Genomic DNA, 14,885 nt, shown 5'->3' with positions numbered 1-14,885 from the left:
AGACTCAGGAAGCTAGAAAGGTAGCCAGGGAGCTTGTGAGGCATGTTAACAAACCTGGACTTTATGCTTCAGGTGAAGGGGCTGTTGAAGGGTTTGAGCAGTGAGGCAATAAGGTCCCACTGTAGCCACAGTGAATAATGGATTTATGGAGGCCAAGAGTAGAGGCAGGGAGATGCCCAGAAGGGCCTGACCTGTGGCAGGGGCAGTGAGAATGAAATAGCTGAATCAGAGAGAGATTTAGGGGGAAAAAGAAACAAGCAGGAGGACTAAGTGAATGCATGATTAGGCAGCAGGTGAAGGAATCTTCAGTTTCTCTCTTACTGGGGTGATGGTGTCAGCAATTGAAATAAGGAACACACAACGGGGAAAGAACTGATCTGAGTGCTTATAGATCATCTGGCAATAGGCAATTGGATCTAGGACTGTGAAGCTCGGAGAAGAGGCCAGGCTGGATGCAGGTGGCAATTAAAACCTCTGGAGTGAATCAATTCTGAAAACTTGTATGTTTAAAGTCAAAAATGGGTCAAGGACAGACCCCCAGAATCAATGTTTAAATGATGAACGGAGGAAATAGAGCCATGAAGAAGGCAGGAAAGGAATGGCCAGAGAAGTTGTGTCTATTGGACTTAAATTAAGATGCAGTGGTGAGGGGCTTCCCTGGTGGCGCAGTGGTTGAGCATCTGCCTGCTAATGCAGGGGACAAGGGTTCAAGCCCTGGTCTGGGAAGATCCCACGTGCCGCGGAGCAACTGGGCCCATGAGCCACAACTACTGAGCCTGTGCATCTGGAGCCTGTGCTCCGCAACAAGAGAGGCCGCAACAGTGAGAGGCCCACGCACCGCGATGAAGAGTGGCCCCTGCTCGCCGCAACTAGAGAAAGCCCTCACACAGAAACGAAGGCCCAACACAACCAAAAATAAATAAATAAATAAATAAATTTATTTAAAAAAAAAAAGATGCAGTGGTGAGGTTTATGAAAAGTTTTAGTGCTGTGGGTGGGAGGTCAAGTAAATCTAGATTTCAGTGGATTAAAGGGTGAATACGACAAATTAACTTACTTACAAAACAGAAATAGAGTCATAGATGTAGAAAACAAACTTATGGTTACCAAGGGGGAAAGGAGGCGGGGAGGGATAAATTGGGAGATTAGGATTGACCTATACACACTGCTATATACAAAGTAGATAACTAATGGGGATCTACTGTACAGCACAGGGAACTCTACTCAATACCTTGTAATGACCTATTTGGGAAAAGAATCTAAAAAAGAGTGGATATATGTATATATATAACTGATTCACTGCTGTACAGCAGAAACTAATACAACATTGTAAACCAACTATACTCCAATAAAAATTAATTTTAAAAAAGTGAATAGGAAGTGAGGAATTAAAGACCAAAAGAGTAGATTATTCCTTCAAGAAGGTTGACTATGAAAGGAAGGAGGAATGGTGATATTAAAGATATATCAAAGGCTACTGGAGGAGGTCTCTGACCTTGTTTTTAAGCTAGGAGAAACTTTGGCATGTTTATGGGCTCAAGGGAAAGAGCCAGAAGCAAAGGAGAGGTTGAAGATGTAGGGGAGAAGAGAGAACTGGTGGTACAAGGTCCCATGGGGAACAGGAAGGGATGTGACAGTAGTGCAAATGTGCTGGGAGGAGGGAGGGATGACTGGTGGGCTGGTGGGGTGATGTGTGCAAGAAGCTGACATAGTTTATGCTTACACATCCTTTGATGGGAGTGCTACTGAAAAGCACCAGTGCTCTCTCTTAAATCTTCCCCAGCTGCTAAGGACTTGATCTCAATCTTAATAATGAACCTTTTCCTCTACAGACCATCTAGGCTGACATTTTCTCTTTATGTGTTTGCTGAAGGGAAAAGTAGCTCTCCCAAAATATGTCATTTTAAAAGAGGTGATTTATTATGTTTGACCAAAAGAATTAAATGTTATCCAGAAATACAGAGAGGTTATGGGAAGAGAGGGTTCCAAACATGGACTTGGTCAGCTATCAAGCTCTTCCTGAGTGCTCCTTCTTCTGAGACCATCATAGATCTGGTCCACGGGTCTGCCACAGAGCATGGCCAGGAAGGTGTAATCAGAGGCTGTTGTGTCACTGGTGACTTAAGCAGATCTTATCAGCCCTAATCCTTGGACTCCAGTCAGATTTTTGGCACCAGTTTTCTGCAGAAATGGAAGGTTGCTACTCGAGGTGGAGCTTGGCCATTTATTCACTGACCATTCCAAAGAGGTGATACAATTGCTCTTCCAATTGCTTAATAAGCAGTGAAGTGGTGGTGATTAAATCAGGCTGCAGCAGAAGCCTGGGGTGGACTGCTAGCACGGCCATAGAGACTCTGGTTGGCATCACCAACAGCAGGGTGATTCTGAGGGGTTTCTTTTCCATCCCCCTGATTGATGAAAGTCTTGGCTCAAGTATCACCTCCAAAGAGAGGCCTTCAGAGACCACCCTGTCTAAAATGACACGCCTCCCATAGCTCTCATTACCCCCTTCCCTGTTTTATTGTCCATCATTGTACTTATCACTCCTTCCTAGAGAGTTTTTTTTTTCGTGGGGGGGGGGGTAGGGGGTTGTATTTTTTTTGTTTGTTTATTGTACATTTTCCCACTAGAATGTAAAATCTGAAAATAGACTGCCAGTCTGGCTTGTTCACTGCTGTAGCCTCAACAACTAGCACATAACAGATTCTGGATATTTTAATGAATACATAAATAGAAATTACAACAGTAGGATAATAGTATGCATTCTATTTTAAATTAAAGGCACTACCTTTTATTTTACTTGAATTTAACAAAAGTAAAAAGAAACTGAAGTAAAACTAAAGGCGTTGTTGAATTGTTCATCCAGGCAGTATTCAGAGTTTGGAGCCATTGTTCTATATGTTTGGATTTCACTGCTGAGAAATATGAATGAATTAGCACGCTTAAACTTTCTCCCACTTACCCATTTTTGTGAGCTATATTATTTATACATTGTCAAGTTTTAAAATATGTATATTGCTTCTATTGTAATTCCCACATTTATTAGTCTTAGTTATATATTTACATCAACTCATATTTTCACATTCTTATTTTATACTGAGTTTTGACCTATTAAATAATTTAAAAAATAATTTTAGGGCTTCCCTGGTGGCGCAGTGGTTGAGAATCTGCTTGCCAATGAAGGGGACACGGGTTCGAGCCCTGGTCTGGGAAGATCCCACGTGCCGCGGAGCAACTAGGCCCATGAGCCACAATTACTGAGCCTGCGCGTCTGGAGTCTGTGCTCCGCAACAAGAGAGGCCGCGATAGTGAGAGGCCCGCGCACCGCGATGAAGAGTGGCCCCCACTTGCCGCAACTAGAGAAAGCCCTCGCACAGAAACGAAGACCCAACACAGCCATAAATAAATAAATAAATAAATAAATAAAATTAAAAAAAATATATATATGAAGTATTGTCATAAAATTAATAAAAAAATAATTTTAATTTTGTTTTGACCTATTAAATAAATTTAATTATTTAATAATTTTAATTTAAATTAATTTAAATTCTTCTATGGAAGAATCGCGGCATCAAAACTTTTCTTTTTTTTGTCGGTGCCCCGCAGCTTATGGGATTTAATTTACCGACCAGGGATCGAACCCGGGCCTTCGGCAGTGAGAGCGCGGAGCCCTAACCACTGGACCGCTAGGGAATTCCCGGCATCAAACCTTTTAAATAAATGTATTTCAGAACTTTCAGAGAATAAACAAAAATAAGTTCTTTTCTTGCGTCAGTGATGAGTGTTTAGGGAAAGACAACATCTTCGCCCTTTTAGCTCTGGCTCTAGCAGCCATTCGCCTCCGGACCTGGAGGGCAGGACCGCGCGCGCCCTGTGGGCGCAGTGCAGCCAGGAGCCGCCAGGGGCCGCCACCGCGGGCGGCTCGCGACAGCGCCGCTCTATGCGTCGCCTATGCGGAGGTCAAGAGGATACTGGACGGAAGGGCGCGGCGCAGTGCCTCCTGGGTCGGCGTAGCCATGGCGGCTCGTGTCCTTAGCGCCTGTGTCCGCCGACTGCCCGCAGCCTTCGCGCCGCTGCCCCGGCTTCCCACGCTGGCCGCGGCCCGGTCACTCTGCACTACCCTGTTCCCCGCGGGGGCCAGGGCGAGGCCTGGGGCTCCGCATCCGGCCTCGGTGCTCACGCAGGTGATTCGCGGTGACTTTGGGGGGACTTGGCTGGGGTCAGGCGTCGGGCCCGCTCGTGGTGGTGGGGACGGGCCAGGCACCGGGGCCGCAGCTACTGTGGCTGCTGTTGGCGGGGGTGACCCGGGGACGCCTGCTAGCTCTCCGTCCCACTGCCTAACGGTGCTTGGTTGATCCCTGCCGGGACCCGGGGGACCTAGTGATTACGGGCAACAGCACAGACCTTCCAGTCAAACACCCTTGGGTTCGAAAGCTGACACCGGAACTTTGGAAAAGCCTTGTAACCTCGCTGAGCCTCAATCTGAACCGTAAAAATGGGATACTAGTTTCTACCTTGTGGAGTTTCAGCGAGGTTTAGAGGAGGTGATACAGGTAGAGTACCGAGGGCGGTGCTTGGTAAGCTCTCACAATACTGGTTGCCGTTAATCGTAGTGATAATGGTAAATACCGTGATAGCTTTCTAGGAAAAAAATAATGACAGGGTGCAGAGAGGAAGACACCCTGGCCTACAGCCTTCTTCACAGTAGTTCTCTCCCTGGATTTCTCCCTGTGGCACCTTTTGTCTGTTTCTCTTGGAAGGATAGGAAACAAGTAGTATCTAGTTTTTTTTTATCTGATGAAACCTTTTGAGACTGAAACTCTCCTTAGGTCAGTGATTCTCAACCGTGGCTGCACATTCAAGTCACCTGGGTAGCTTGAAAGAGAAAGAAAAATAAACCCCTCGTGGGCTGCACCCCTCCCCGTCTGATTTACTCCTCTGGGATGAGGCACTGACGTGTGTTTAAGTTCCCCAGGTGATTCTGAAGCGCCTCAAGATTAAGAACTGTTGTCTTATAGTAGGATAGACTCCCAAGGTTAAGTTGAGAATTCCCTTTTCAAACTCCAGGACTTCATGTAATTGTGGTTTCAATCTTGACTAAGATATGAGAATAAAAACTAAGGATGCCCTGGCCAAACCAGTTAGAATCTCTAGAGGTGGGGCTTGGTCATCGGTTTTTAAAAGTTGCCAGTGATTCTTTTATGCAGCCAGTGTCAAGATTTACTGACAGTGTAGTGGATTCATTCAGGGGGCATTGTCTTATCGATGAATCAAAAGGTTAAAAGTGTCCCCTTGAAGTTGAGTTAAAAGAGCAGTGTGTATAGTTGCCGTTTTGTTCCTGAGACCGACTTTGGTGTTAGGCTAAGAGGCAAAGTGATATTTCTTATTCTTAGAGCACTGCTATTCAAACTTGATTGTGCATACTGATCACCTGTGTTAAAATACAGATTCTGGAAAGGGGCCTGAGAGTCTTCATTTCCACAGGGCTTCCAGAAGACCCTGCTGCTGCTGGTCCTTGGACCACGCCTTGAATAGCAGGGTGCTCGGGATGTTCCACTGCCTCTGCTCGGTTTACAGTTACAGCAGAGAAACCATTTTCTTTATATTTGCAAAGTGGTTTTGACTGAGTGCTCCCGTTTAGCCACCTTATATCCTTTGCGGCTTGAAGTGGAGAGTAAATACTTGGTTCATTGTTGAGGGATACAGAGATGGATACAAAAGAAAGACATCAGTTCATGTCTTCATTGGACACGTGGCAGCTATATGTTAACCTTGCCAGCTTATTCCCTGCTGTGCTTTCTTCCCTAGGCTGTTCTGACACTACTTTCTCTTGGTTCATCTCTTTTTGTACCTAGTTGGGAACTTTCTACCAAATCCTTAAATGTTGGTGAGGTCCAGAGATCTCTTACCACACACTCTCCCTGGCCTGTCTCTTCACTTTCTGTTATTGCCTGTATGCCAGTCACCCCAAACCTCCCCCTCCAGCCCTTATTCATCTCGTCTGAACCTTCACTCGTCCTACCTATTCCGTTCTGTCAGGTTTTCCCTCCTCAAATCCATCCATTATGCTCGCCCCAGAGCAACTAGTTATTCATTTATATACTAACTGATTCCCCCAAAAAAGGAGCTAAGGCAGCTTTCCTGGGTCTAAAAATATAACAGTATAAAATAGAAGGTACGAAAAAAAGGATAGTGGCCTAAAATGGGGCCTTGAAGTCTTATACTTGACCCAGAACCCCGAATCTGAAGTGTCTGGCAGCCAGAGCACAGAGAATTTCCAGAGAGTTCTGTGGGGCCCAGCACCCAGATGAAGACAAAGCACCTGTGCAGGGAAAGCTCAGCTGTTGCTGGTACTGGAACCAGACTGACATGCATGATGGTGTTGGACTTGGGGCTGTGATCATGCATTCATTTTCCCCACATCATTCATTCCCCAGTAAGACAAACCTATTTTGTCTTACTCAAGGCTCTGCAGCCCCAGGCCCTGCCTCTTCAGCCTCAGGGCCCATGTCGGTGTACCACCTTGCCCTTTAATCTCCAGCAACATGAACTGATTTCTTCCTACACATTACACTTTCATGCCTCGTTTCCTTTTCTTGGCCTGTCCTTCCCTCCTTGAAAAATCTGTCCCCATCCTTTTCCTGGCTAATTGCAAGTCTGGTGTCTCTACCTTCCTGGCCTCTCAAGGACTGATTGACAACTTTTGTTACTGAAGCAGCCTACAAATACCTTTGCCACATTTTTATTATAATTGATATGTTCTGTTTGTATTGGTCTTCTCCATTAGACCATAGGCTTCTCTGAGCGTAGAAGTTATGTCTTATTTATCTTTGTGGATCCAGCCCACCACACAGTGCTTGGCACATAAGGTAAAGCTCAAAGGCTGCTGAGACAAGCAGGTAGTAGGTAAAGGCAAGACATTGCCACAGGTGAGGACAGGTGTGTGTACAGTGCAGAAGCAAGAAGAGGGGCTTAGTCACCCCCAGTCAGCATGGTCTTGAAGGCAGCAGTTTCTCAAGCAGTCGGGGCAGGATGTGATGGCATATGCGGAGGCCAGGAAGAGCCTGGCACTTACTTAGGGTTGACCCTTAGGCGCCTGTGGAGGGGAGAGACCCGAGTTGAGGTGGGAAGACAGGTGTATTGAAGGGCGCTGTATACCGCACTGAAGAATATGGGTGTTCTCTGTCTAGGTCACAGGGAGTAAAGATTAAATGCAATTTGTTGAAGGAATGTTTGAGACCTTTCCTCCCAATCAACTGGGCTGGGTGACCCAGTAAACATGATGATGAGGGAATGGGAAGAGTGGAGGTTGGCTCTGAGGTTTCTGGCTAGAGCCCCAGGTGGTAGAGAAGGAATAGAGGTCTGCGAGCAGGTGTTTTGGAAACAGGTAAGGAATTTATTTCCAAACTGAGATTGAGATGTCTGTGCTATCTGGGTAGAGCTGTCCAGGGGGTAGTTTGCAGAGATGGTCTTTAAAGCCATCTGGGTTCCTCTGAGTTTCCCTTAGAGATGGACCCCATTGGAGGTAAGATGGACGTTAATAGTCGGGTTTACTTCTACTAGTCCACAGGGTAGTCATTCTTTCCCTGCAGACAGTGCCTTCTCTGATGTCTGTGGGAGGTCATTTTGTCGCATGTAATTGTTAAGTGTAGATCTTGGGGAAGAATAATTAACACCAGAAGCAATGTTGGCTGTTGGGGACATTTTTCAGAAGTGCTTGTCCATTCTATATCTTTTTTTTGTTTTTGTTTGTTTTCAAATGGCTGAGATCCAGTAGAAGGGAGGCAGTAAGACCCTCCAGGAGGCCATTCTGGGAAACCTGGGGCAAGATACCTAACCTTTCTTTCTCAGTTTCCTCATCTGTAAAATGGGGTTATTATTAGCTCTAAAGGAGATGACATATGTAAAGTGCTTAGGGCGGTACTATGGCCTGACATAATGATAGAAAATCAATAAAGAGACCAGAGCTGGGCAGTGGCATCGAGAGGGAAGGAGTCAGATCGAGTACTTCGGGGCTACACTACTGCCAAACTCTCAAACTGGCAGGTCCTTGTCATCCTGATCCTACTAGATAGCCCTAAATAGCACTTCCTAGGTGTGTGCCAGGCAGTGTTCTAAGCCCTTTATGTTTCATGATCTCGTTGATGCCTCACAACAGTCCTGTGAACTTGAGTACCGTTGTTTATGCCCATTTTACAGATAAGGAAACAGGCATAGAAAGGTTAAATAACTTGCCCAAGGCCAAACAGCTAGTAACAAAGAGCTAGTGCCAGGGTACTTCTGTCATTCCGGAGTCTGAGTTCTCACCCGCTACACCTTCCTGCCTCCTGCTGAGCCCACTGCAGCCACCCTTTTAGACTGGCATATGGTCTCCAGGTGGAGTCCCCTTTGATCTCATTTAATCACAGGGTACCCACCTGGTCCCTGTAGGCACTTGCCAATGCTGCTGGGGTCCTTGCTGACACCTAGTGGGCCGCTTGGGTAGCTGCATGCAAGCGCGCCCTCACCAGCTTCTTCTTTTCCCTTGGGTGCCGTGCACATCAGCCTCCCCTGCCTCTCACCCTCTCCCAGCGATAATTCCACCTCATACCACCTCTCGCTATGCACACAGACGAGGCCTCTGTTAGATCTTTCCACCTCAGATTTCTTTTCTGTCATTACCAATATTAACTCATGTCTTCTCCCCCTTTCTCTTTAGTCCTTTCTGCTTCTTTACTTTTATTTGTGGCTTGACAGCCTCTTCTAGTCATTGTTGATAAGTAGGCTGGTGATGTTCCCAGAGCAGAGGTCTCCATAACCCATGCTGCAGTCGGAAGGGAAAGGAGACCATAAATTTAGACAAAAAAGAACAAGTGCTCTAAAACTCTGAAAGTACCCAGAAATACTCTTTAGAATATTCGTAGAACTCTTCATCTAATCTCTTTGGCTTGCTGATTAAACCTGATTTCAATACCTGATTTTTTTTTTAGCAAGATAAATGTTTCTAAAACAGATGTGTACTGATTTGGTTCATTTGGCAGTGTTTTTTATTATGATTTTTCATAGACCTTTGTGACTCTGGAGGACCTTAACCCCAACAGGCAAACCCACTTTCTGTGGGTTTCTATGCCCTAAGAACTCCCAAACTGCAGACTTAAAATCAGCTTTAGAAGGAGAACAAACCAGTTCAGATTAGGGACTTCTGCAGTGAGAACTGCCAGACGGCTGTCTCATTTTCTCCTCTTGTGCACCGTACCTCCCACGGCCTTAAGTCCACTGATCTGTGACTTGGAGCCCCTTCCACATTTGGTGAAGGGATCCAGTCAGGACCCTAACACCTAGCTGAATACCAAGTAGGCTAATATCAGAGAGATTTGAGATACTACTCCATCATGGCAAAGACCAGAATGGCTCATTATTTAGTTGGTGGCAACAAGGCGAGCCCACTTGGAAGGAAAATAGATTGGAATGTATGCCTGCCAGGCCCCATCACCCTCTTCTTTGGGTTGGTACTGGCTTCATTTGTCTTGGCCAAAGTCAGTGTAATTACTGCTGGGGCCAAGTTAGACCCTTCCAGTGTATGGTTCTCAGTGTGAGCTGCCTTTCAGTTCACCCTGACAACTCTTGGCGTGAGTTATTTTGACTTGGGTATTAAAGGTGGCAGTGCCTTACAGAGGCAGTGGGCTGCTTGAGATGCCATGAGAAGCCTTCGGCTCTTCTGCAGGCCCTAGATGATTTTAGTGGCAGTGTTACTGAGCGGAACAAATGTCCAAAGCCTGATGGCTGAACAGAGGAAAGGGGGCCAGTCGTGGCTCTGAGGGGAAAGGAGATCCATTTTTATGCTCTTGAACTGCTAGGGCTTCTGACACTACCCAGCATGAGGCCTCGGTGTGTCCTAATGGCCACAGTTAGAATCAGATGAGGTGGGTTTGCTAACCCCATGAAAGCTTTGTGAAAGACATCTGTAGGCCAGTGCCTTTATTTAGAGGCATTTCAGGCTCAACAACAGTGCTTCCCTCCTCCCTTGGTCTAGGTTCCAGGTGGAGTTACACCGCTGTGCCGCCAGTATAGTGACGCACCCCCTTTGACATTAGAGGGAATCAAGGACCGTGTTCTTTACGTCTTGAAACTCTATGACAAGATTGACCCAGAAAAGGTAATTGATGTGGTTTAAATGTTTTTTCTTTAAATGAGTATTTAGTCACATGGTACAAATTCCAAAGGGTTTAAAGGACATTCAGTAAAAAGTCACCCCAGGCACCTGGGGAGGTGCCTGACTTCTTGAGTATTTTTCCAGAGATTCTCAATGCACATGGAAGGGCATATATATATATATACATATATATATATATATATATATATGTATATATATATATATACACAAGTACATGTATGTATATTGTATGTACTATGTGATCTATATCTCCCAACCTTTTAAAAAAAACACAACTGGTAGTACACTGTAAATACTGTTGTGCACCTTGCTTTTTTAACTTAACTCTTCTTGGAGTTTTTCTCACAGGGCTACCTTAAAACATTCCCTCTTTAATAACAGAATCTGTGGTGTGGGTAGGGTAGTTTGTTTTTGGTGTGGTTTTTGAAGAATTCTTCCTGGTGATCCTGAGGTCTAAATTAAAGACAGGGTGATCGTAGACACTGTGTGCTATTCTTGAGGGAGCAGAAGGTCACTTATAAGGTGTGGTGTCTTAGTGGTCAGTAAGGCAGCAGGAAAAACCAGACTCTCACATGTCATTCAGAACAGTGATCAGAGATCATCATAAAGTATATAAAGTGAGTTCATCATTAGCTTTATATATATTGCTAACCATTTCAAAATAAGGTAGAGTAAGTTAACGTATAAAGCACACCAAGTGTGGGTTGGCACACGTTAAATGTATAATGTTAGTTATGGCTCTTTATGTTTAAAATATGGCCTCTTTATATTAAAAAATCTTCTGTATAATGATTGATATTTCACCATTCAGTTGTCTTGAGAAACAAACGCTCTCACAGACTGAATTTTGCGTTTGGTGTTTCTTTTCTTGCAGCTCTCAGTAAATTCCCATTTTATGAAAGACCTGGGCTTAGACAGTTTGGACCAAGTGGAGATTATCATGGCCATGGAAGACGAATTTGGTAACACACACGGGCTGAGTCTTGGACCTGCCTGTTGTGGCTCTTGATTTCAGTGGATTAAATGCAGAGACATGCTGGGAGCCTGATTGGGGTTTGCAGCAGTCGTGCCCACCCCTCCCCCACTCCTGCTTACTGTCGGGGGAAGTGATTATTAGAGACAGTGCACTTGTTTGGAGAGCACTTAACTGCAGGTCCGCAGAGTGCCCGGTGTAATACCAAGGGCTGAGCGACCAGAAGAGGCCTGGGGGAGTGTGGCACGGAGATTCTTGAGGTGGGGCTCCAAGATGAGGGCATAGCCTCACCTGTGGAGAAGCTGATGACACCTTGGGGCACCGTCTCCCTCCTCCCCCAGCCCCCCGATGAGCTAGGCCTAAATGTCTAGAGAAGTGCTGGGTGTGCCAAGGATAGGGCGTGTGTGTGCACAGACTCATACACGCATGCACGCTTTGGTTTCCTGCAGTGCCTCCCATGCACACTCCAACTTATCCTTGTCTGGGACGGTTAGTTGTGCAAATGAGACCTTTACAAGGTTCCACGGCTCATTTTGGGGGTGAATGGCCTGAGTGGAAGCCAAGGGACTTCTGTGCCTTCCTACAGAGCAGAACTTAACTACAGTTCCTCAGAGAGTATGCTAACTAGAGGGATGGTATCGGTTAGGGCTACGGGGTTTCTTTTGGGGGTAATGAAAATGTTCTAGAATTAGATGATGGTGATGGTGCACAACCTTGTGCATATACTAAAAACCATTGAATTTTGCACTTTAAATGGGGGAATTTTCTAATAGGTGAATTATATCTAAAAAATATGTTGTCTGGAAACATAACAGGCTCACAACTTAAATGGGATTCAGGGTTGCTGGAAATTTTTGATGTACTTCTGGGTATTGCTGAAGTGTTAGACACTTTCAGTTCTAAAGGACTGGCATTTTCTACACTCACGCATTGTTGCACGTTTTACTTTCAGGGTTTGAAATTCCTGATATAGACGCTGAGAAGTTAATGTGCCCACAAGAAATTGTAGATTACATTGCAGATAAGAAGGATGTATATGAATAAAATACCAGGTAAGTAACTTGATTTATGGAATTATGTTCTCCCATAGAATTAATCTCTCTGTGGTTCTTCAATAAAGACAGACTTGGGAAGAAATGGAAAAATGGAAGTGCCTGACAGATTTTCACTGGTTATAAAATGCAGGCACCTTCTGGTTATCTGCCACTCCAAGGAGGCCAGCCCTAATGATCATCTTTCTCCTCCAGAGGTGTTGACAGCAGTTCACTCCTGGACAGGACTCTCTTACTGATTGTCAGCCCTCCTCGTAAAAGCAGCCTTGTACAAAAAACTGAGCAAGGCAACAAAGAAGCAGAGACCTCTGCCTCCCTCGGTTACCCACCCAAGGGTAACTGTCCAGGAAGCTGAGATGGCCTGGCTCTTAATTAGGCAGGAGAGGCCTCTTGGGTAAGAGGATGGACTCTAGCGTCAGACACCTGAGTTTATTCTCAGCTCTGCAACATTCTATAAGCCTGTGGTCTTGGGCAGGCTGTGTAGCCTCTGTAAGCCTCAGTTTCCTCATATGTAAAATGGGGATAATGATAGGACCTACCTGGGGCTTCTGTGAAGGTAAAATTGAATAGTGTATGGAAATCACTTAATACAATGCTTGATGTAAAGAAGCCTCGTGATAAATATTAGCTATTGTTCTTAGGCTGTAGAATAATCAAGTGATCAGACTTTTAAAATAAAACATTTTATTAGAGTCTATAACTTTATAGTTACCCTGGATTTAGCACCTCAGAGATTATCACTTAAGGTCAGTAGCACCAGAGAGAAACACTGAACTTGTCTTTTGCCAGACCCCTTTTCTTCACTGAGAGAAGACTCAGAAGATGCTGGCGAGTGTCTGGAAGTGAGAACGCATCTCTGCATCATTGCTGACTTTGACAGAGTAATTCTGTGTAGACTTGTACTTAAATTGTCTTAAGTGTTTTTGCCTGTTGAAAATAAATCTATAAAACCAACATTTTTCTGTCTTCAGTTTTTTAATTTTGTCTCTAAAGTGCTTTCTTTATATTGACATTGCTTAGCATTTTTAGAGATTTGTCTAATTTGTCATTGGTATTCATGCATATCAAAAATATGACTTTTCCAGCAGGGTACTTGAAACAAGTTGCTCTCCCATCACCTTCAGCATGAGGAATGAATTAGTGATAAAAAACATTTTGCCTCAAAAATGCCTCAAATATATTTGTGCCTCCATTAGTTTACTGATTATTCCATGTATCAGCTGACACCAGTGTGTGGGACTAATTTTTCATCCCTGTCCTAAGGATCCATTTCTGAATTAATGGAATTTAGTAATTTTGGAGGATAAAAGATTCTCCTTCCTCCTAGAAGATTACTTTGACATTGTGTCTTTGTCATATATCAGTAAGTTTTAACTTGTGCTCCTTTTATTCCTAGCACTGCGTTAGGTCTTTGGAATTAATGTAGGCAATTGCCTAACTAACTCTTGATGAGATTTAACTTGAGAGACCTATCATAAAATACTTCTCTACTTTTCCCGAAACTTCTTGTTTGTAGGAGGGAGGAGACCAAGGTCTTGTAGTTAAGTAGGAAGTAGCGTTACAGAGGTGGAGGGACTGGCTGAGTGACCCTCAGCTGGCAGAGAATCTTCATGGCTGAGGGGTGACATGGCAAGATTCTGCAGTCTGGTCTGGGGTTCAGGCCACACTCCCACCTGCTTCTCCTTCTTGGAGGTACCCAATGTTGCCAGTTCCTTCTGTGTCACTCTAGAATTACTATAGACAAAGTCAGGCAGCCGTATTTCCGGCCTTTTTCAGTAATAGGAAGCATTCATTGTTATACTGCATTTTTTTTTTAATATTGACACTTAACAAGGTATTCTTGGAAAACTGCCAAATTGGAGCGTAAGGCACTGCCTCATTCTTTTTCACAGCTGCATTTATTCAACAAATAGTTTGAGTGCTTATTAGGCACTAGAGGTCCGGTAGGCAGCAGAACAGGCTGCACGAGACTCCTTTGATGGGAATGTACCATAATTTAACATCTGGGGTAAATGTCCTCCTCGCTATTTTAACCCCCATGGCAGCTGCACATTTTACCAAAAATTGCATCTGTGTTTATTGCTGCCTAAGATCATGAAGTCCAGCAGTACTGCCACCGAAGTGACTGCTTGCTAACCTCTTAACCATACACCTGCAGTGAAACGGCCCCTTCACGTCATTCTGTCGCTAAGTCCCGAAGGAGCCAGAATGAGGAAAAAAAAGCTCACTGAATCACACACATTACTCATTGATGATGCTATTAAAGATCTGGGTGTTCAAACAACAACAGAGGCCTTTCTGGTCTAAAAACTTGCTGGAAAGTTCTCTGAGAGACCTGTGTGCCACTATACACAGGCAGCAAACTGGCCAAATGTAGCATTCCAAAGTGCGTGAATTAGGATAAATGGGATTGTGTGCATAGTTTTTAATCGTCTCCCACGAGTGCCTTCGAGGATCAGTGTGTCTGCTGTAGGCAGGGCCCTTTGTGAGAGGGTGGCTGGGAGGCCTGTCATGACCTGTGTGTGGCCCCGTCGCTCTTCTGTGTCTCCCAGACAGCCAGTGCACTCACGTACCCAGTGAAACAACGATGTGCTCACCATGTGCGGTGCACGCCCTGAGGCAGGGCCTCGGTACACAAGGATAAAGATTGTCTCTGCTCTCAGGTAGCTCACCATCTAATACGGGAGACAGTTAAAATCCACATGAT

General features: G+C 44.9%; 1 protein-coding gene across 1 annotated transcript; it reads left to right on the top strand.

Annotated features, from left to right (window-relative positions):
- Positions 1-3,959: 3,959 nt before the first annotated feature.
- On the top strand, positions 3,960-13,134 carry NDUFAB1 (NADH:ubiquinone oxidoreductase subunit AB1). Its single transcript, XM_036827151.1, has 5 exons — positions 3,960-4,184; positions 10,013-10,135; positions 11,028-11,115; positions 12,079-12,178; positions 12,968-13,134. The coding sequence occupies exons 1-4, from the start codon at positions 4,017-4,019 to the stop codon at positions 12,168-12,170; spliced, it is 471 nt and encodes a 156-aa protein (XP_036683046.1). The 5' UTR covers positions 3,960-4,016; the 3' UTR covers positions 12,171-12,178; positions 12,968-13,134.
- Positions 13,135-14,885: the final 1,751 nt, after the last annotated feature.

This window comes from Balaenoptera musculus, chromosome 15, assembly GCF_009873245.2.
Source record: "Balaenoptera musculus isolate JJ_BM4_2016_0621 chromosome 15, mBalMus1.pri.v3, whole genome shotgun sequence".
In the NCBI taxonomy this organism is placed as follows: domain Eukaryota; kingdom Metazoa; phylum Chordata; class Mammalia; order Artiodactyla; family Balaenopteridae; genus Balaenoptera; species Balaenoptera musculus.
This window is presented reverse-complemented; position numbering and strand designations above follow the sequence as displayed.

Excerpts from the sequence above, each read along its gene's own strand:
- NDUFAB1 (XM_036827151.1), top strand. The coding sequence starts at position 4,017 with ATGGCGGCTCGTGTCCTTAGCGCCTGTGTCCGCCGACTGCCCGCAGCC. Across the intron at positions 4,185-10,012 it reads CGGCCTCGGTGCTCACGCAG|GTTCCAGGTGGAGTTACACC; the intron begins GTGATTCGCGGT and ends CCCTTGGTCTAG. Across the intron at positions 11,116-12,078 it reads GGCCATGGAAGACGAATTTG|GGTTTGAAATTCCTGATATA; the intron begins GTAACACACACG and ends TTTTACTTTCAG.